The sequence below is a fragment of the Falco biarmicus genome, chromosome 11 (genome assembly GCF_023638135.1).
Source record: "Falco biarmicus isolate bFalBia1 chromosome 11, bFalBia1.pri, whole genome shotgun sequence".
Lineage (NCBI taxonomy): Eukaryota > Metazoa > Chordata > Aves > Falconiformes > Falconidae > Falco > Falco biarmicus.
This window is the reverse complement of record NC_079298.1, coordinates 5,929,196-5,949,746: the sequence shown is the minus strand read 5'-3', so window position 1 is coordinate 5,949,746 and position 20,551 is coordinate 5,929,196. Positions and strand designations below refer to the sequence as shown.

Below are 20,551 nucleotides of genomic sequence, written 5' to 3'. Positions count from 1 at the left end.
CTACAAGAAGCTGGGAAGCCACCCCATCTCACCTGACTGGGGCTGTGAGAGACACCCCTTGGGCACAGGGATCGCGAGCCGTCCCCAAAGTCAGACTGCAAAGCCCTTAAGACAGGGGTCCTCAAACCTTTTAAACAGGGGGCCGGCGCGGATGCAGTGGCAGGCAGTCATCTGCGGCTGCTTGGTTTCCCCCCCTAACCCCCGGCGGGGGGGGGGGCGGGGGGGGGTCTGTAAATACCAGGGGCCAGATTGAGCACCCTGGGGGGCCGTATCCGGCCCGCAGTTTGAGGGCCCCTGCCTTAAGATGTGTCAGGGCCCTGAGGGCCTTCATGAGCTTTAACAGCCCTGAGGAGCCTCAGCTGGGACCTGTGCCCACACCCACGGGCCCATGGCCAAGCTGTGGGGGAGGATGCTGGTTTTCAGATCAGCTATGTCTTCTGGATGGACCTTGTCCCTGCATTTGCCTCCTGGATGGTCCTTAGCCCCATGCTTGGCTACTGGATGGCGCCCTTGCATTAGGTGGCAGCTGGTCCCCAGCCCCACCTCCTTTTGCTCCTGACTGAACTCCCTGGGAAGACCCTGGATCTCATTCACTGTTTGCCATATTTGAGACTGTTTATGGACCCTGTTACCTGGCTCTGCACACCGTGGCCATCCCCTCTGGGACTGTGCCCCACTGCCAAGAGCAACATCAAGTAACTTCCCCACCCACACCCAACGAAAGCCATGGCTCAGCAGAGTGGCTCTTCCTACCTGTGTCTAGCAGGAGCTTTGCAATCGGGAAGTTGGAATGGGAAACGCTGTAGTGAAGCGCCGTGTTGCCGTTCCTGTCAGCCAGGTTCACCACCATCACCAGGAGCTGGGGCTGGATGGCCCCCAATGCCTTGAGATATGCTGCAACCACCTCTGGGCTGGAAGACTTGCGGCTCGACACCCGGAACCACTCCTGGCAGACGGTGCTCAGAATGTGCCGCTGAAAACACCAAGGTCTCACCGTCACTCCTGGGTAGTCATCCTGCAAACCAATTGCTGCCCCAGCACCTCACCCCACACCACTTTGTCCTCTGCTCCGGCATCCCCCAGCTGGTCTTTAGCTTGTGGTTTTGTGATTACTGCTATAACTTAAGGGGGAAAGGCATTTCCTGTGGTAACTTGAATGAGTAAGCAGAGAAAACCTTCATCTTCTCCCCCCCCCCCCCCTCCCCCTTCTCATTTCTTTTGGCTATTCTAAAATTGACTCAGAGTTCATCTCCGCCCCTCTCCTCACAAAGCTGTCCATGGCATGGGAGGGCACAGCCTGCAACGTGCCGTCAGGATAATCTTATCCATTACATGTAACAGAGCGCGAGAACCTCATCTGAAACGGGATTGAAAAATAGCGGTACCAGATGCTTGTCGCTTGTGGTCCTGATTTCTGAGAGGTGCTTGCTGAGCAGCTGGCAGTCGGCAAGGAAATCTTCAGAGGGTTTGCATCTAAAGGGAAAATACTTCTGTAAATCCATGACTGGACAAAACGTGCAGGAGGTATTGAAGCAGGAAGGAGAACATGCAGTTTAGGTCAGAATATGTTCAACACTTACTAAGTGCTTAACTTTATGGACACAAGTTGTCCACTGACTGGACACATTTTAGGTACAAAATTAAGCCGTTAAATAAGTGTTTAAGTCCAGAGTCCCTGAGCTGTACAGTCAACTTCATCAGGTGCAAGAATCCTTAAAGGGGGTGGGGGGGCAGGATCTTGTTCCTGAATCTGCAAAGAAGTTCACTGTGAAACTTTACATGAGAGGGGAAAAATGAGCTAATTCTCACCAAATATGACTCACTCCATCTTTTCCCCAGTCAAGCGTAGGGCCTGAATCAATCCCCATTAGATTCTGTAGCAACTCAAAAAATACTGAGCTCTTTAAAGCCTTTTCCCGTGTCTACGGAGGCAAGTGGCTGCCTTTGCACTGAGCAGATGAAGCCCTGACCCCAGCCTTGTAGGAGCAACTGAATGCAGCGCTGCGCATCCCGTGGCTGCAGAAACGTGATGGACAGCAGGATCGCTGCCTGGTTTTCTGGTTACCTGTCAGCCTTCTGCTGAGTGCAAGGCACTTCTGCTGGTGGCTCCTGCAGGTCATCACCCTCACGCCTCTCCTGCGAGGAGGTCCCCGACAAAGCCCCCTTGCTTTCACCTCCAGCTTTTGCCTGTGTGGGCTCCAAATCATCAGCTTTTTTCTCCGTCTCACTCTCCCCGTCGCCATCCGATGGGCTCTCTTCACAACTTGTGTCTTCACTTGAAGTCGTTTCGTAGCTATTTGAGGACACCACACGTTACTCACTCCTTCCCCATCGGCAACCACGGGGCCTGACCAAGACTCATTGAAGACACCCACTGACTCCAATGGGCCTTGGATGAAGCCCAGAGTGATAGACAAGTTAAAAGGTTAGAGCCACAGCCAAACTGGGGGTTAGTCTGGTTTTTGGCTTCTTAAGCCAGCAGGAGTGTGACAGAAGCAGTTAATTAGCAGCAGGCAAGGTTACTTCAGGAACTACTCGGCTGGTGTGGAGGGCTGTCCATCGCACGAGCCCCGGCGCGGCCAGGCAAGGGCTGTGTGCTGCCTCCAGGCCGGAGCTGCCAAGGACCTGGCACAGGCCCTGTGGCCAGGTGGGACAGGCAGCATGTTGGCAGCCTTGAAGATTGCTCGACAAAAACTGGGTTTGCAGCTCCAGCACAGACCCGAGTCCACCATTCGAGCAGCCCCACCAGAAAGACCTCTCTTCTGCTTGTCCAAAAGCATTAATAACAATAACATCTTCCACGGGACAGAACATTTCACTCTGAGGGATCCCAAAACTCTTCTCAGGCTAGTCAAGATTCCTTTACTTGCTACAGGTTGTACCTATTTCAGCAACTGTTGGCAGAAGCTCCACACAAGAGTAACACCTGATGAACCCAACAGCAGTAGCCATCAAGCTGGGAAGTCAGAGAAGCATCTGTCTGCAGAAACCAGCGGAGGGACAGTGACATGCACCCTGCCCTCTGCATGCCAGCACACATACTCCTTGGTAGAAGATGTGCCAGTGCTGCCCTTAGAGACACACCTACGGCACACGCTGTATCTAGCTAGCTCAAAGGGCGTTAGGAACTGGGTGCTGGAGCATGTCCTAAAATATCTCCTTCGCCCCAAGGTAATTCCTTATTTACTAGAATAGTCTTTTCTCAGTCCCTGAACCAACTTTTGTTGGTCGTCGCTGGAGCGTGGAGGCAGGTTAGTGGCAGCATGCCCACCCAGGCAGTGCTGACCGCCTCCAAAACCCACCAAAGTTAGTGGGAATCTCCCCAAAGACCCCGCTGGGTTTTGGAGGAAGCCCCAAAAGATGGGTGTGCAGAGGGTGTCTGTCCCCAGGGCGGCCCCTGCTGCTCTGAAAATACCATCATCTTTACTACGGGGTTACCTACAGGTTATCAGTGCTGGATTAAAGAAGGGAGAAAAGCTCTGTTTCAAAGGGCCTTTTAATCAAGAGGTTTGGAGGGGAAAAAAGAATGACTTCTTCAGCAATATAGAGAACATTACATGATAAAAAAGGCAGTTTTGTCTTCTGAACAGATGCTTACCCACCATTTACCCCAACAAACTGAAGATTCTTTTTGGTCCCATTGCCTCCTGCATGGAAACCATAACCTTTCTTTTTCATGATAGACTTAAGACTTGTGGCTGGAGAGATTTCTAGCAAAATACAAAATAATAGATTAATTAAGCAGATGTGCCATAACTATCAGTAACTATTACCAACTTCTAGCAACAAACTACAAATCACAACTGTAAGTATCTTTCTTCATCTTCAGAGATTCTTTTTATGTCTTGCAAAATTATGGCTGCACCTGGCCACAACATGAACCTGCCCTGGCACCTCTAAAATACAGGTCTCAAACATCTCCAAGTCACTGGGAATATAAAGAAAGTGACTGGAAATTATATATGTGTCCTACGAATATAAGTAGGTTTTACTTTTATAATAATGTTTATTTATTTATTTTTTTCCCCAATACTAATGTACTGGAAATCTCTTCTATAAATCTCCTATAATACTACACAGATGAGTCTTTCCATCAGACTTTGGATAGTCTCATTATGTATTGCTTTTAAGTAACAGGTCACTTATCTATTTGCAAGCCCCTCCCCCCCACCCCCCGCCTCGACAGCCTTTGGGTTCTCATTTTCATATAAGCCAAAATTATTTTAGACAAATGGTTGTGAGTGGGGACAGGCCTCTTCCCAAGCCTAGTTACTCAGTTAGCGTGGACTGGTTTTGGTTCTGGTGAACCCCATATGCAGGTCTACCCCAGATGAGCATAAGTCCCATATTCCCAATTGAGAAAAGTAGTTATTTGATGGGATAGCCCAAAGTATGGCCAATTTTTGAAGCTGATCCCGAGTATAACTGAGCCACAGCTTTATCAGCTCCTGCATCATTTGCTTTTTTTCATTTAAGACCACATAGCTTATGATTTGCCTTTCTCATACATGTTTAGGAGGGGCTATTTCTGATCTGACTGATACTAATTACACCACTGCATCATCCCCGCTCAACACTTGAATAATGGGAAGAGCTTTGGCCCAGACAGGTTGAAACCTGTGCCAGTGTTATTTACCCAACTGTTGATAGTGCGTGTTCGAATTCTCCTTATCGGCGGGCCCTTGCGTAGAGTAGGCGGACAGCAACGAGTTTAAGGAATTAACTAATTGGTTCTGAATGGAGCTGAGCTTGGAGGCCGGTTGTTTAATAGCGCTTGCTAACTCAGGGTAGCCATGCTCCAAACACAGCCACTGCTCCTGCAAAAGCTCCTGGATTTTTTTTACGTATTGGCTGATGGGGTCAACAGCAGGGACATCCTCATGGTCAGGGGGACTGTCCTCTTCCAGCCCATCTTGAGGTTTATCTTCTCCAAAGCCTGCCTCGTTTTCACCTGCCCTTGAGCCACTTCTTGTTCCTTGATAGCTTTCTGCACTCACAGCATGAGCAGCCAGACTCTGGGTACCATAGTTATTCCTGTGATTTTGATTGTCATCACCGAGGTGCTCATCAATCTTCAGCTGGGTGAAGCATGGTGCATGAAGTCCAGCCTTGACGCCAGCTTCACCAAAACTTCCAGGTCCCTCTCCACTGACGCTGGTGTGAGCATCTGCCAGTCCTGGATCTCTCCGAGCACCCAGCTTCATTGCCTGCACGTTTGCATTGTCTGCTCTCTGGACACTGCATCCTACGGATTTGGTGGAGACTGGGATATTTACGTTGATGCCTTTATCGTGGGCTTGTTTGGCCCCGGTTACCTGCGAGAGGTCGGTGTTCACCGCAGCATCATAGCACTGCAAAGCCCCACTGCTCCACCTGGACGGCGCCGTGGCCTCTTTGGTGTTTTCCCGGCACAGTTTCTCTTCCAGCTGAGCTTTAGAGCTGGCCAGTAACTTAATGCTTTTCTCCTTCTCCTTGATCTCATGATCCTGCTGCTCCAGCACTGCCCTGATCTGCTCGAGCTCTTCTTTCTTCTTGCCCAGCTGCTCCTCCAGAGCAGCAATCTGCTGCTTTAGCTCAGCAACCCCACCGGGCTCTCCAGCATCACAAGGCTGAGGACCACAGCTCTCCTTGTTCTCCTCAGCCCAGACACTCCCCTCCTCAACTTGCTTCAGCACCTTCGGAGTCATTTCACTCACACTTAACTCCCTTTCCCCAGGGTTCGTGTTCTCCTCCATGAGCTGGCTGGCAGCCAGTGATGCTGGTTCACTCCCAGTCAAGGCGGAGCGACCACTGGTGTCGGTGGCATCGCCCTCCTCACCTCCGCTCTCCATCACCACCTGCAGCTGCGGCGCCGCAGGATGCTGGTTCTGCCACAGCGACTGCATCTGCATCGGTCCTGGGCTGCCTCCACCGGGATGCCCCAAGGAGACATCTTCCTCCAAACTCATCTCCCGGGGGAGATTTAACACTATGTTGTCGGAGCCGGACGAATGCAACACAGGGTGAAACGTGCTTTCGGAGCCACTCCGGTCATGGCAGTGCTGGGGAGGTGGCCAGAGGGGTGAGGGCACCCTCCCGTCCCGCGGCAGGGGCTGGCCAGGCGGCAGTGCAGCAGGCATGCTGGAGGCTCGAAGCAGCTGCGGCCGCCCCCGGAGCTCACCTTCCTGCCACCCCAGCTCTGCCTGCCGCCACGTCTCCGTCAGAAGGGCTTTTCTCCGGTAAGCCAGCTCATCAGTTGCTGGCAAGGGTGCCTCGTTGGGCAGGAGAGGATGGGGGGTCTCCTCCGCCCCCAGTGATGCCTTTCGCTGGGGGAAGGAGCAGGTTGCCGTCCAGCTCTTGCTGGGAGCAGATGTGCATCCACGGGAGCTGTTCTCAGGCAGGCTGAAGTTTCGGGGCAGGGTGCTGAATTTTGGCTGCTTGGCTTTCCGGTGGATGTGAACCCTTCGGATGGTGTTCCCTTTCTCGATGTCATCCACGTACTTCAGAAAGTCCAGGTCCAAGTGAAAGCCGTATGGTGTCTCCACGGAGTAAGGGAGGCTGCGGGGCTGCTCCCTCTCCCCATCAGGTTTGGGTGGCTGTCTGTCTGCTGAAACAACAACAACAAGATGCATGAATTTTGAAGACACCAAAAAATTAACAAAAAGCATATTTAGAGCAGGGGGGAAATGTTACTGCTTTATTCGTCTCCGTTTCAGGCAGGTAGGGGGCTGCCGTTCAGCATTGTGGAGGCTCGTGGTGAAGCTGCAGAGACACAGCAACACGCATAAAGGTCTGATACGGTTTTCCAGAGGTGAATCAGGTAATTGTTGCACTGAGGAAGCTGAAAATTTGCTGAAATCATGGCTCTAATTGGCAATTAAGCAAACAGCAGGTTTTGCAGGCAGAGCTACGTGCCTGTGTAAGTATAAAGAGCTGCCCGATGTATAATAAATCCAGCTCAAAAACAGAAGGTGGAACCAATCTGTGACAATTACATTTTTCAAGGCTTTTGGTTTGGTTTTAACTTTTCAGTGGCACATCAAGCAGGAAAATCATTGCATTGTTTCATCTGCAAACACCGTGTCACAAATTATTCCTTGAAAATGACAAATACAGCACCAGGCAGAGGCTGGACCCAGACAGTGCCAGCCGGGGCTGCTTTACACAGCCGCATCCATGCGAAACACGTGCCTCCCAAGGTGACCGGCTGCACGGCACCGAGCGCAGCTTTTAATTGAGGTAAATCACCATGAAATGCACGACTGTGTGTCTGCCCACCCAGCCGTCACAGGCAAACCGTGCGGCTCCAGCAGTGCAGCCCGAGGCTCCTGGTTTAATACAACTTAATACAGTCGGATCCAGCCTGCAAAATTTCACAGCCCCCAACTTAGGCTTTAAGGGTCTAAGTAGTCAAACCGCAGCATCATTGCTCATTTTAGTTTATGCACAAGTCCCTCAAACCACAGCGGTTTGGGCTGCTTCGCACCTCTTACCAAACAAGCTGCGCTCCGTGAGGACAAGGAGGAGCAGCTCGACCAGGAGAAACCAGGTTTCATGGCTGCTCCCTTTGTCTCCATCCTGGTGTAGCAGCTGCGTGGGGACCAGGAGAACTTGGCATGGCTTTCGGTGCTGCTCATCACAGAGCATCACTGAGATGCAGATGCTTTTCTGAGGGGAAGCAGCACATGAAAGTCAGAGGAATGATGGAGGGAAAACATCACATGGGGTAATACAGCACAAGAGCACAGCCCGGACAGTGGGAGCAGAGGAGATCTGTCCTGGCTATGCACCACAGAGGACAGGAGGACAGTATGTGCTGAACCGAGAGCTGTGACTGTGCTCTGGCTGCGGTTTATCAAGTCTGCATAATACATGAATGATGCATTTTTCATCTCCTGGCCCTACTGCCTATCTATAGAAAACAAGTTATTTACAGTATTTCTGGTAAGGACATTACTTCAAGGCTCGGTTAGGGTGTTTTTTTCAAGAAACAAATGAGCAAACATCCATCCCATAGCCTCCATACCATCTGTCTTCTCCATGGTGTGGTCTAATCAAGCTGTCACTTAAACATCTTCTGACAAGCTAGGGCAGATGAGTTGCTTCACCCTTGAAAAAAGGAAGAGAGATTTTTAAGTTTTAAAAAAGCTCAATCATCTGAACTTAAATCTCTTCTTAAAGCCTTACACTTCTTCACAGCCCACCCCCATCTTCTTTTCCATATTCTGCAGCCCAACTGTGTCTACTAAGCACTTTCAAGCTGCTTAAATCAATAGTTCCTTTTCCAGGGGCAACAATTTGTGCTTCATAGACACATCCCAGGTAGCTGGTTCTTATGAAACATCCCCTGCATTACAGATGGTTTTGACTACAAACGAGGAAAGAGAGACATTTAGGATATTTTCTACTGGGCTTGAGATAGATGGCACAGGGGCTCTTCACTGACGCCTGTAAGCTGGATATATCCAACGTAATCTAACTCCAAAAAGAGCAAGGGATATAAACAGTGCACAGAAATGACTGGTTTGTCATTTATTTTTTTTCAAATCTGTAACCAAAGATTCAAAATTTATATTGAATTCTGGTTCAAATGAAAGCCACTATTTCAGAGCACATCCATACTGTTATAAAGAACCTTCACCACATTGCACTAAACCACTGACAAATTGCTTTCGTATCAGGGAAGATCTTCAGGTGGAGATCTACCACCGCCTACATTGCAAACCTCACATCCTTCCTGGTCTGTACTGCCCTCCAGCTCCTGCCCATCATGTGGACACAGGTCAGACCCTCCTGGAGCACAAGAGGAGGTTAAGGCTGGGAACCAAGAAAGGTCCTGGGTGAAACTTCTCTGCTCCATGCCCTTTGGAAAGACACAGGGAGGAGGCAGGCAAGGGCAAAGGGGGCTGAGGCAGTTGGCCATCGCTGTAGACTTCCTGACTTGCATGAGAAGGACAGCGTTGCTCAGAGTGAGAAGGTCTGGTTTTTAATTCCTGCTGGGAGGGAAAAAGGGGGGTGGGTGGGGGTGGTTCTTGGAGAGCAGATTACTCGTTTAGGATTTTCCTTCAAGTATCTAATTTGGTTCCTAGCCAGAGATGGTCCCACAGCAGCTTGGAAGTCAGTCCCTGCTACTCCAGTGCATCCTTGAGCTCTGCAAGATTCTCAGGGGTAGGACCAAGCAGCACAAAGCCTGCGCTGAGCCAGCCCCATCTTACATTCATCTCATTGATCAAACTGTCAGAGTCTGAATTCATTTTCTGCTTGTAGTATTTCACCTAAGTGAGGGCTTTAGCACTTGACCGTGCTTCCAGAGCTCCCTGTGAAGGGGCTCCAGACAACCTTTACCCCTCGCTTCGCCTGGCACTGTACTTATCCAGCATCAGTCTGGTTCACCTTTCTGTTTTCTCTTCTGCAGTATCCATCAGCAGAACCATCCCTCAGGACCTCTGGCTCATTCACCGTTTCAAGAGCAGCTCTGCCTTGTTGGTCTTCTCCACTCTGCAGCTTCTAAATTCTCCTTTTAACACATAATTATTTCTGCATTGTGTAACTCATCTTTCTTCTTGTGGCAATGGCAAGATAACTGGATATGCAGTGCAGATAAGGATATGCAGACTGTGGCAGTGCTGCTATTATTCTCCTCTAGAAGCACTGAAATAACATAGTTTAACTACAACAAAGACCAGCGGGAAAACAAAGTGAAATCCTGCTGTATTCTTGTCATAGGATGGATACTTTGAAAGTTCAAAATCTTTTAAAGAAACAATTAGTTCTGTCCATCAGGTAGACAGACAAGCTTATTCTCAATGTATAGCTCTGATGGAAAGTTAGGAGGGTCCCAGCTCAAGGAGAACATCAAAACTCTCAAGAGCTCCTCCAGGCTTGGTACCTCCTCGATGCTCATGTGGCCAAATGGCAACACTGATGCCTGCGCAACACCATGCAACCTTCTGAAACACCTTGACCAGCGGCCTCCTGACATGATCTCCTATTGACTGCACTTCTGTAAAGGGCAATTTCTTCTGTTTCCTCCTGCCAATAAACAGCACATGCCAAAACAAACACTAACCCCTTTCTCAAATGGTTTTGAGGGTTTTTTTCAAATTTTCCCATTACAGTCAATTATGGATCTTAGCCACAGTCTGACCAGCTACACTTCACTCTTCTAGGTCAGTTATTTAGAAGGGGGTGGGGAAAGCCAGTGAATACGATGCTTTTTGATATCCAGATAATTACATCTATTTGGTTCATTTATGAGCTGTCTGGGTCCCAACTCTCCAGCCCAAATTGATCTTATGACTTTTCTCTTTTGACCAGTCTACTTCAAAATCACCTCATAAAAGCATGCTGAATGTACCCTGCCAGCTTGCTGATGTTCCCCCATCCCCACCCCTGGGGCAGCTCAGGTGCGCAACGGGTGGCTTTGAGCCAGAAAATGTGGCTCCTTGGACCCCACGGCTGCTCTCTGATGCCTGCTCCTAATAAAAATGAGACCAAAAAAAAAATATGAAGTGATCCACCAGAAGCAGCACACCTGTATGCCCGGGGTCCAGCCCGCAATTCAGGGCTGGCCAGTACTTTTAGGTGGGTCTCCATCCTGCTAATACCTGTTAGGCTGACCCTCTCTTGGGCTCTATATTTGCTGAGTTTTCCTCTATTGAATAAAAACTGGAGCATACTTATTTTCCTCTCTGGGCAGGCAACACCACCACGTGCGCAGCATCGCTGATTTTTACCTATACTACACAGAAAGGCAGTGGGGAGGATTAAGCCAGATTTGAATTACATTGCTTTTCTCAAGGCAGGAATAAATATATACAGAAATGGAAATCAAGAAGCCAAATATGTGAGAAGACAACAGCACACAGTGAAGTGGTTTTATTCCCTGGGGCAGCCCATTTGCAGGCACAATGCACTGTCTTTTTAACTAGTCTTGTCTCAAACACTGGCTCTTTACAGTCACACTTAACCCCTCTTTTACTCTGTCCCACTTGCCAGACAAAGCAACCACCCGCTGGCTCCCCCACCCACCAGCCAGCAGAAAGGAGAGCACCCTTACACCCCAGGAAATTTAAAGAACAAATTAACCATAAAGACAAATATATTAAGAATTTCATTTTCCCAGAGCCTCTTGCTAGCAATTTAAATTGGAAACGTTTAACCATGTGCCTATAAATAAGATAATTCATCCCCACTGAGCAGCACGTTAGCACAGTCTCATTAGCTATAACACAACATTTTTTTGAGCTCTGCCTGTCGTGTTCTCCTGCACTGCAGCAATAGCTTTAGCACTTTGTGGTGAAAGGAAAAACTATCGTTAGAAAAGCATCTTGCCACGTTACCTTCTCATGCTCCCACCTACAAGCCCATCATAGAGCAGAAGCACTTGCCTCCCTTAAAAGCATCTTCTCCCATGCGAGAGCCAGCAACGAAGTATTCGGAGCACCAAACATGCCTTTTCCAGTTGTTAAAAGTTGGTCAGCTAAGCAGCGACCTTGCTCAGAAAGCAAATATAAGTTTAAAACAAGAAGCACAAAAGAGCGATTAATTTTCTAATAAAGCAGACCGTTGCTTTCTTATGACCTTTCTGAGGACAGTTCAAGCCAGCTGTATAAAATGAGTTACTTTTCACAGCACAGTTACCTTTTCCATAGAACACAAAACACTTAAGTGCTGTCACTGGGCTGCCTGCCTTATCATGAAAAATTATTGAAAGGACAGTCAATTATTAATGATACAGTTCTTATTATACCTGATGCTGCAGGCTGCAGCCGGAGCTCGCCCTCCGCATGCTGCACCCTCCCAGGCTGAACGCATTAGTTATTCTGCGGAGCACCTCTCCCAAGGAAATGCAAGCGGCTGCCGCGATGAAACGGCAGCATCTTTAGCAGAAGCCGCAGAAGGTCTCAACGCCTGTAATTAATTCTGCTGAAGCCCCATTCCCATGCACGGAGCAGAAACAGCCCCTCAGCCCTTTACCCTTCTCCCTGCAGCTCCAGCTCCTCCCATCACAGCCATCCATCCACCCTTCCCAGGAGATGCTGAACAGGACGGGTGATGGCAGGAACGCGGCCGCCTGTAACCGCAGCACAGGCAGAGGATGCCTGACCTGCTGTGCCATGCCCAGCTGCTGCAAGAAGGGATGGGTAGCCCTTGGGCTCCTGTGGGTGCCAGTGCAACTCTCCATCTAAATTGCTCAAGCAAACTTCAATGCAAACAACACAAACTTCAAAATGCAGGCAGGTGAGGCAGGGGGCAGCTCATAGAGCAGGCGTGGTGTGATTTTGGGCAGGGTATTTGTGGCATGCAGCTCAGTGATGGGCAGAGTGCCTATCCCAAGCCCCTGGGCTGGCATTCCACTCAGGCATCCTGGATTGCTGCACCCCCAGGCTGGCAACAGAGAAGAAAAACCCTCAGCCTCTGCACTAAACTTGCAACAACTTCATGCTTGCAGAGGCAGAGGGGTTCAAACACTGCCTGGCTTCCCACAGCTGGGCTGCGAGCCTCTTCCAGGGCTGGGAAAGAAAATTCTGAAAAGCAGAGGCATCCCACTGGGACCTGGGGGCTTTGACCAGGGACTCGCATCACGGAGTGGTGCCAGCACCTTTCCCATCCCTTAACAAGCAATGCAACCAAAATGCTCATCTATCTCAGAATACAAAAACATTTTGTCACTGTCTGTCTGCAGAACAGAGCTACTGGCACTTCTCCAGGCTCACGGCACTGTGAAACTACTAAATGTAACTTTAACAGATTAAGTTTGGAGAAAAGCAGAAAAGTTTTCCCTCTGCAGATGCAAAATAGCATGGACACAAGAGAAACAGCCGCAGTTTGTCCTTGCTAGTGCTCCCCAAGACATGGATGGGTTAACTTCTTAACTGGGGAATGAAAAATAACCCCCTATTTCAGCAGCCAGAGAAATGCAGCCTTTCCCAAATGCCGTCTTTCCCACACGGCTCCAGCATCCCACACCACGCAGGGCCATGACACTGCATTGACAGCTTTCTGCTTTCACAAGCAATTACTGAGCTCAGGGTTCAAAATGCACTTAAGAGCACGCTGGCTTGTTTTCTGTCAAATTTTTCTGGTTTAGTTACACTTGTGCATCTTTTCTGAGCATATTCTGTTGCTTATGTTCTCCAGACAAAGCACCATGATGAAAAAAAAAAACCCAACATATTTCTATATGGTGCTGATTTTAAAGTAAGCCTAAAAGAATTGTTTCATTTTCCCACTGGAAAGAGCAAGCAGGAAGCTTTAATTTGGAGCATTTCCTTATTGTAATTACACACATAAGACCTACAGTTTTTCCCAGATTTAATCCCCATGGTCCTGAAGAAGGCCTTCAAGTCTGTGTCCCTTTAAATAAGCTTTTAATGGGGAGCTATGAATGGATAGAGTGAAAACATGAAAATTAATTAACTATGGGCTTTTGATAGCTTCCCCCAACAGGGCCAGTACAGGGTGGGAAATGGGGAAGGGTTTCACCTGGGCACAGCCAGACATTATCCCACAAGTGTAAGGGCTGAGGTCATGGCCTAAAATTGTTGCTGCTCTACATTACGCACTACAGCTGTCGGGGGGATTTTGCTTTGCAGGCTGCTCCCATGGCTGATAGGAAACAGACTGCCACAAAACAGCTCAAACCCATCCCATCAGTCCCTGCCCATCCCCACTACGGCCACCGCTGCTGCCTTGGATGCTCACAGGGCCAGTGGGCAAGGCGCTTGCCTGCCTTCCTCTCCCCAAGCAGAAGCGCTCTGGGATGACAGGTTCGGGCTTCACCCACGGCCCCATACAGACCCACAGAAGGAGCTTGCCCTCGGTACCCAAAGGGTTACACTCAAACCTGCTCCATCCAGGAGGTCTGCTGGATTGCACAACCAGCCGAGCTATTATTGCAAGTGGACATACCAGGAATAAATATAGCCTCTCGGGGAATATTTGTTGTACATATTTTTCAATTCTGTTTTCACTGCAAAGGAAGAAAAATAACCCATTTCCAGTCTGCTGGGGACATCCACACGGGTGGGATCTCTGTTGCGCGGTGGTGGGCTGTGATCGGCTGCCGGCTGGCACTGGCATGGGAAGGAGTTTCCTTCCAGGAGGAAAAAAGAAGTTTGAAAACTTCTGGGATTAAATAAATAAATAAGTAAATAAAAGCAGTTGAAAGTCCTGGTGTGCATTCCAAGAAGTTGTCATGAGGTTTTCCACGGTGAGAGCAAACGGGGTTTCCCCTGTAAGAGATCTGCATTCTGGGAGCCCACCAGCCGCCCTCCTGCATGCATCTGACATGGTGCAATCGTCACCGCCAGCAGCCCCGTGCCCCATGGCATCCCTTGGAAACGGCAGCTCGGACCACAGTGGGCATGGGCATGCACTGGGCTGGTCCGTGCTGCCCGTTGAGGGGCAGAAGACAGCTAAGCAGACCCACAGTTAAAGTGGGGAGACCAGATGATGCCTGAGCCCCAGGAAGCCTGTTGCTATAAACCCAACAGCATCCAGAAAGGTGAGCTTGCAGGCTGAATTCAGCCCAGCCCAGCATGCACCCTGCAGCCAGGCATGGCTTGGCATGGCTTCCCTCTGCACTGGTGTCACCCAGCTGCATGTGCCCAAGTGGAGCAGAACTAGATCTGAGGATGCAAAACTAGTCGCTGTATGGGAAAAGTGGATGTGGCAGGTAAAAAGGTATGACAAAAAAAGGGACATAAATCTTTAAATCCCCTCTGAAAGCAAAATGCCACACAGTTCAGATGCCTGCTTAAAATTCACCCTTCGTTCCTGGGCCAGCGGATGGCTTCAGCACATGGCTTGTAGCAATGGGTACCCTGCAGTGCCGGCCCCAGCATTTTATCACACCCCAGGCTGAAGCTGCCTCGACTGCTGCTTGCCCAGGAGTTCTCAACAGAAGAGCTGGAAGCAGCTTGTGGGTGCTTGATAGTGACAAGCTTGCTCTGCAGCCCAGCAGCTCATGGTTGCACTGGTGAGAGGTTCAGGCTGGCCTCCCACCCTCTGCCAGCCATCACCCTCTCTGCAAAATTATGTACGTGAAGCAACAGAAGGAGCTGGAGCCAGGGGCTGCTCACATGTAAAACATTCTGGAGGCATGCAGAGCTTCACTGGTGTTTGGAAGAGCATCAGACTCATGAGAAATCCGAATAATTGACCCAGCACCACTTAATAAAGACGACGATCGCTTTCAGCCTATGTGTGCAACCCTCAGCAGCCAGCGGTACTTAAACAGCCATTTCAGGCATCTTTTCAAATGGCAGTAATAAAGTTGTGTGGATACTGATTTTATTAAAGCTGCTTATTGCTGTTTAATAAATGTCATGAGCTTCCTGCCAGCATTTCCATTAGAAACGGGTCAGGACAAGACCTGGAGGTATCAGATATCCAAACTCTCACCCTCCTTTATGGCTCACCAGGAGGGGAAAATGATCACATTCATCCCCTCCTCTGATAACCTCTCTTCCAACTGACCTTCAGCTCATTCCAGCCATGGTCTTATAAAAGCTTTGGTTGATTCTCCTGATTTTATCCCATGCCTTGAAAACTGTAGCATTTTCCCTAAAGTATCCTCTCCCAGAGTCAGGGGATCAGAAAAACCACTTGAAGCCATGAATTGAAAGTGCTCCACAGTCAGAAGGCAGACAAAAATCCAAAGTGCCTCATTTCTAATGTTTATTCTTTTTGCCTCAATCCCACAAGTTTAGCAGGGGGATTAATGAAGCCTTCATTTGGCTTCTGGTCTCTTCCAAGCTGCTGTTTTCCATCTTCTTGACCTTGGGAGACCTTGACCTTTGCTGCCATGATACTGAATAAATTCCATGTGGTCAAAGAAGCTGGTAGGGTAGCACCTTTACGACAACACAGGGCTTGATGCATTCTTGGGGCTCCCGCACTCATCCCACTCAAGAGCCAGAGCTTCAGCTTGAGCTGGCTGGAAACATCTTCCATTTCCTAAGGAAAAACAGGATCTTCTGGGCATCTTTGGAAGCTGGGTGTGGAGGGGAACCATCAAACCAAAATGTTCCTGCTTCTTGGGAAAGGCTCTTCCATTTTACTCTCACTTGGCCGCTTGCCAAGACACGAGATGGACAGGGCAGCGCAGGGCAGGAAGCATGTTGCGCCGTGTCTGATCCCCTTGGTGCTTACTGAGAGATGAAACACTGGCGTTTGAGCAACTGGAAAAAACCACCCTGACACACAAACAGGGCTTCTTAAACCCAGCAGCCTAAGAAATAGTCAAAAAGTGTGTTTGTGGTTGTAAAAGTCAAATGGCAATCTGGCATCCCTCCTGTCTGACCCCAGTGAAGGTCCCACCATCAACACAGATCCTCTTCTGCTGGAAGTGGGACTTTTAGGAAAGCCCTACTCTGCATGCCTATTTTTCTCCTTTTCCCTAGGCCACCACTGCAGTCCCCCATGGAGACACAGGGCCATTTTCTGTCAGTTCCTGGGCTGATCCAATGAGACTGGGATTGATCATGCTCCTCTTCAAACTGCAATATTTATTGATTGGGACTGGGGAAGGGATGGACATGCTGCCTTCCTCCTCTGCTGGCGAATTCCACATGGATGCTGGGAGATGGGAGCCCTGCAGCCGCATTTCCCACCTGCTCACCCAGGTTATGGGGAGGGTTTAGGAAGTGGGGGCTTTCCTCCAGTTTTTTGACCAAGCTCAGGCTGCATGTTGCTGGTGTATTTTCAGCTTTCTCACTTGCACCAAGACTCATGTTCAACCCTGATGGACCTAGGAACTGGCTGCAATGATGAATTTAAGTTCATCATGTTTGGAAGACAGGATCCTCTGCGTGCGGGTGGGATTTTCACCACATTTCAGGTTTCTGACTCTGCCAAATTGTCCATTTTGGTAGTTTATTATTGTAATTATGACAATAACTTCTTTTTCATGTGCTGTTTAAACCCTGGGATGGACAGGACCTGAGGCTTCCTGAGGCACAGCACCGGAAACTTCAATTCCACTGAGGTCTAAAATAAATAGGGCTGAAGAAGGAACTCTCTGCAGCTGGTTGCTCCCCACTGCTCTCCCCTAGCACCAGCCGTGTGCGAATGTGCACGGTCGGGATTGCTGCCCTAAGCCAAGGGCTCCTTCATGCCCCCGAGCCAGGATCAGGGTTTTATTGACCAAAGTTTGCATCTCAATGTTCTTGAGCAAGGCAGAGTCACATAATCCCTGTCATATGAGGCATAAAACACAAAAACTTCCCATATTTTCTTTTTTCTCTAACAAATGGGGACATGTTCATCCCTGGTGCTGGTCCCAAAGCTTTCTTAAAAAGACCCAAGATTTGATGCGTAACACTGAGTGATAAAAATTCGACTTTCAAAATATCTGGTGGCTGTAAAACTGCAGGGGGAGGGATCCAAATCGGCAGCAAGCTTGTGAATGAGCTTGTATTCATCTAATGCCGGCCAACTCGAGTCTCAAAACTGCTCCTGATGTGAAGGATGTTTTGAGACCAAACCCCTCCCTCCCAAAATGCGCCCACGCTGAGGGACGCGGAGGCTGTTTCACGGGAAGCAACAATAAAGCGGCAAATAGATGGGTGGGTGTGTATTTTGGTTAGTTGAGGATGAAGGGAGACTTTATGACACCAAATTGGATGGCTCCTGGGGGAATGGGACAGCCCCAGCACTGCACGAAAGGGATGATTTCTGCACCTGGGAGGTAAGACTTTCTCCGTAACCAGACTTTCCGGAAAGCAGCCAAACACGGTCCTGGTTCTCCTACTCGCAAGTGGTTTGGAAACTGCACCGGGAGACTGACAGAGCCCAGAGAAGCAACGGGCTCCAGCCATCTATCTTCCAGGTCCAGGATTATTTTAACAAATCCCTCCTCAACCACAGGTTCCCCAGTCAGGTCACCGTCCATCAGACTGGTTGCCATTTGGGCAGATATTTAAAAAATATATTACAGACAAAGCAACAAATAATCGTTAACCCGAGGTTATGGGTTCCCGCCTCTCATTTACTGTTTCGGAATCATTTAAGAGACCGGCTTTCTCCCTTTAGTCCATCCCAAATCAAACAAAACACCAGAAGACTGCAAAATGGGTATGAAGGTAAATGCCAATATTTTTTACAGTGTTCCCCTTCTCTCTGCCCATCACTGTGGTCACTATCCTTATCCTGCACGAGCAATGTTTTTGGGTGCTCACTGCCTCCATTTGGGCCACACAGCTAAAATACCGAATTTCTGGTTTAGCCCCTGACAAAGCAAACCCTTCCTGGTGGTGTCGCATCCCATAGCTGCAAGGAAAATGAGGTAACTCTACATCACAGTCCCGCTTCCATCTCTGGACAGTGAACACCACACCCAGAGCATCCAGACCATGACTTCCTCCATGCTGAACTTACTTGGACTTGCAGTTGAGATTATCTAACTGGCTTTCTACTGTCACCAATCTCCAGTGATGGTCTACCCCAGTGCAGCGGCTCCCTGTTCACACTCCACTCTGATTTCTCCTGGAGCAGAGTCAGAGCCCAGCATGCCTTTGCCTTAGGCCTGCGAGAACTCCCAAGCCGAACGCCGGGAGCTGACGAAAGTGCTTGCACGGGGCACGCCTGGTCCCGGCAGAGTTGGGCTGCTCAGAAATGCCCTGGCAGCAGCTGCTGCTCTGGAAAGCTGATGCTGCCTGCGAGGGAGAAGCACTGCCCGTCCCCCTACTCGCTGCCAAACGCGCTGCTACAGCGGCCCCTCTCTCGGCCCCCCAAGGATGCAGAAACCCAGAGCTCAGCCTGGCCCTGCTCTGCAGCCAGGCCAGACCTGCGGCTGAGCCCGGAGGGACATGTGGCTCTGGGAAGCAGAGCGCAAACCTCACTAGAGACAGGCATGAGTTACGGCCCCAAGAGTTTCTGTGTCTGGATAGCTGGAAAGCCAGCGAGGAAATGGGGAAAGGCTGGAGGCAGGCGCCGGCGACCATGCTGAGCCGCGGAGGCTGGGCTGGGGCTTGTCTGAACCACAGCTTCATGGCTGGGGAAGGCTTTATGGTTGGGCTTGGAGGCTAAATGCAACTCTGGCTGCTCTGGGATCTCCGTGACTTCCACTGCATTGGCTGGGGTCTGGGGGCCCTTTCCAGCCCTCACACAGGGACATCCAAGGGTTCCACAGGGGCTCAGAGCCTTCCTGCCACCTCCCTGCTGCCCAGCCATGCTCAGCACCTCAGTCCTGCACCCAGGGGTGCACTGGAAACACTCCTGTCCCAGGTGACCCAGGGCTGCTGCTGCCCGCAGGCAGCCACCCGAGGGGCCAGGCACCCTAGGCATCCCCTGAGCACCCTTCAAAGCGCTCCCAGGTGTCCCCGGAGCACACTCTAGAGCACGCCTGAACACTTTTAAAGCATTCCCCTGCACATCCTCCAGCACACACCCTGAGCATACTCCAGCGCACCCCCGGAGCACCCCCAAGCCCCGCCGAGCACCCACTGGAACCCCACCCCCCCTCCCCAAGTATCCCCGCAGCATCCCACCAGCACCTCCCGGCGCGCCCCGCCAGAGCAATCCCGGAGGTGCGGCGGCTCCCGGCCGCTGTGCCCCGCTGTGCCCGCGGCGGGCCGGCCCCCTCCCGGCCCCGGTTCCCCCTACCTGGGAGCGGCGAAGCGCGGCGGGCGCAACGCGGCGGTACCGGCGACCCCGCTGCCTCCCGCGGGCGGGGCCCGGGGCGGAGCCCGAGGCCGCGGGGATGGGCTGCGGGAGCCAAAGGGAGCGGCTGCCGTGGGAGGCCAGAAATCCACTTTTTTTTTTTCCTTCTTTCTGTTGGTTTTTTTTTTTCCTTTTCTTATGACTGCGGTATTGTGCTGGCTCCTTCTTTTTAATGCATTATTTATACTGTTCCAGCTCATCCTGTTTGCACAGATGGAGATCAAGAGCGGCGGGAAGGGGAAATCTGCGGGGACCGGCCATGGCTACAGAACTTGTACCTGTACTTGAGACTGCTGTTCTCTGGTTCAGCTGTTCAACGCTGTCCGGTTTACAGCAGCATCCTGTGCCTTAACGTCAAGGTACCCTGCTACCACGGAAAAAGTAAAGAAAACACGATCAGAGTTTCAGGTGTTGAGCTTCGCGGGTGTGCCTTACCCCAGGTGATTTGCATGCTCGTCACACACCCAGCTGCAGCAAGTTACTGCAATGACAGGGTTTCTTAGGCTGTGGAGGACAGGCAGAAACCAGTAGTTTGCTGACCTGCTGTAACACCTTCAACTTGAGGTGAAGCTTTTGATTTTGCTTGTGTTGAGACACAGAGGCAAACCCCAGCCCTGCTCCCAGCTGTTGCAGATCATGGGAGAGTGGCGGCTCCAGCAACGCTGGGGGCAGCTGCCTGGCCTCCGTCCGGGCTATGAACTCAGCATCCACCAGGGATGAGTGAGGCCTGCTGTGATTCCCCCCTTCCCTCGAGAGAAGCCCAAATACGTTTCAGCTCTGAGTGGGAAATGCTGAATGGGAAATCAGAATCTTCAGTCTCCTGTGGTTCCCATTGACACCACAGTTTGCACCTCTTGGGTTTTCATCTCCAGGCTGAAAAACATGGGGGCCTGTGAGCAGGGCT

General features: G+C 50.4%; 1 protein-coding gene across 8 annotated transcripts in view; it reads right to left on the bottom strand.

The window, feature by feature from the left end:
* Positions 1-20,551, bottom strand: part of KANK4 (KN motif and ankyrin repeat domains 4) — a 36,086-nt gene that overhangs the window by 4,712 nt on the left and 10,823 nt on the right. Inside the window, exons 1-8 of one of the 8 annotated variants that reach the window (XR_008824621.1) lie at positions 19,926-20,412; positions 8,006-8,088; positions 7,473-7,647; positions 4,637-6,583; positions 3,599-3,710; positions 2,066-2,293; positions 1,386-1,473; positions 754-973 (exon numbers count right to left, since the gene is read on the bottom strand). Coding sequence is in view for 7 of the 8 variants with exons in the window: in XM_056355670.1 (XP_056211645.1) it covers positions 754-973; positions 1,386-1,473; positions 2,066-2,293; positions 3,599-3,710; positions 4,637-6,583; positions 7,473-7,647; positions 8,006-8,008 (2,773 nt within the window). In the remaining variant the exon portion in view is untranslated. Of the gene's footprint in view, positions 1-753; positions 974-1,385; positions 1,474-2,065; positions 2,294-3,598; positions 3,711-4,636; positions 6,587-7,472; positions 7,648-8,005; positions 8,089-19,590; positions 19,887-19,925; positions 20,417-20,551 lie in introns of those variants that run through there. The other 7 variants (XM_056355670.1, XM_056355677.1, XM_056355674.1 and 4 more) reach the window with 7 other exon arrangements.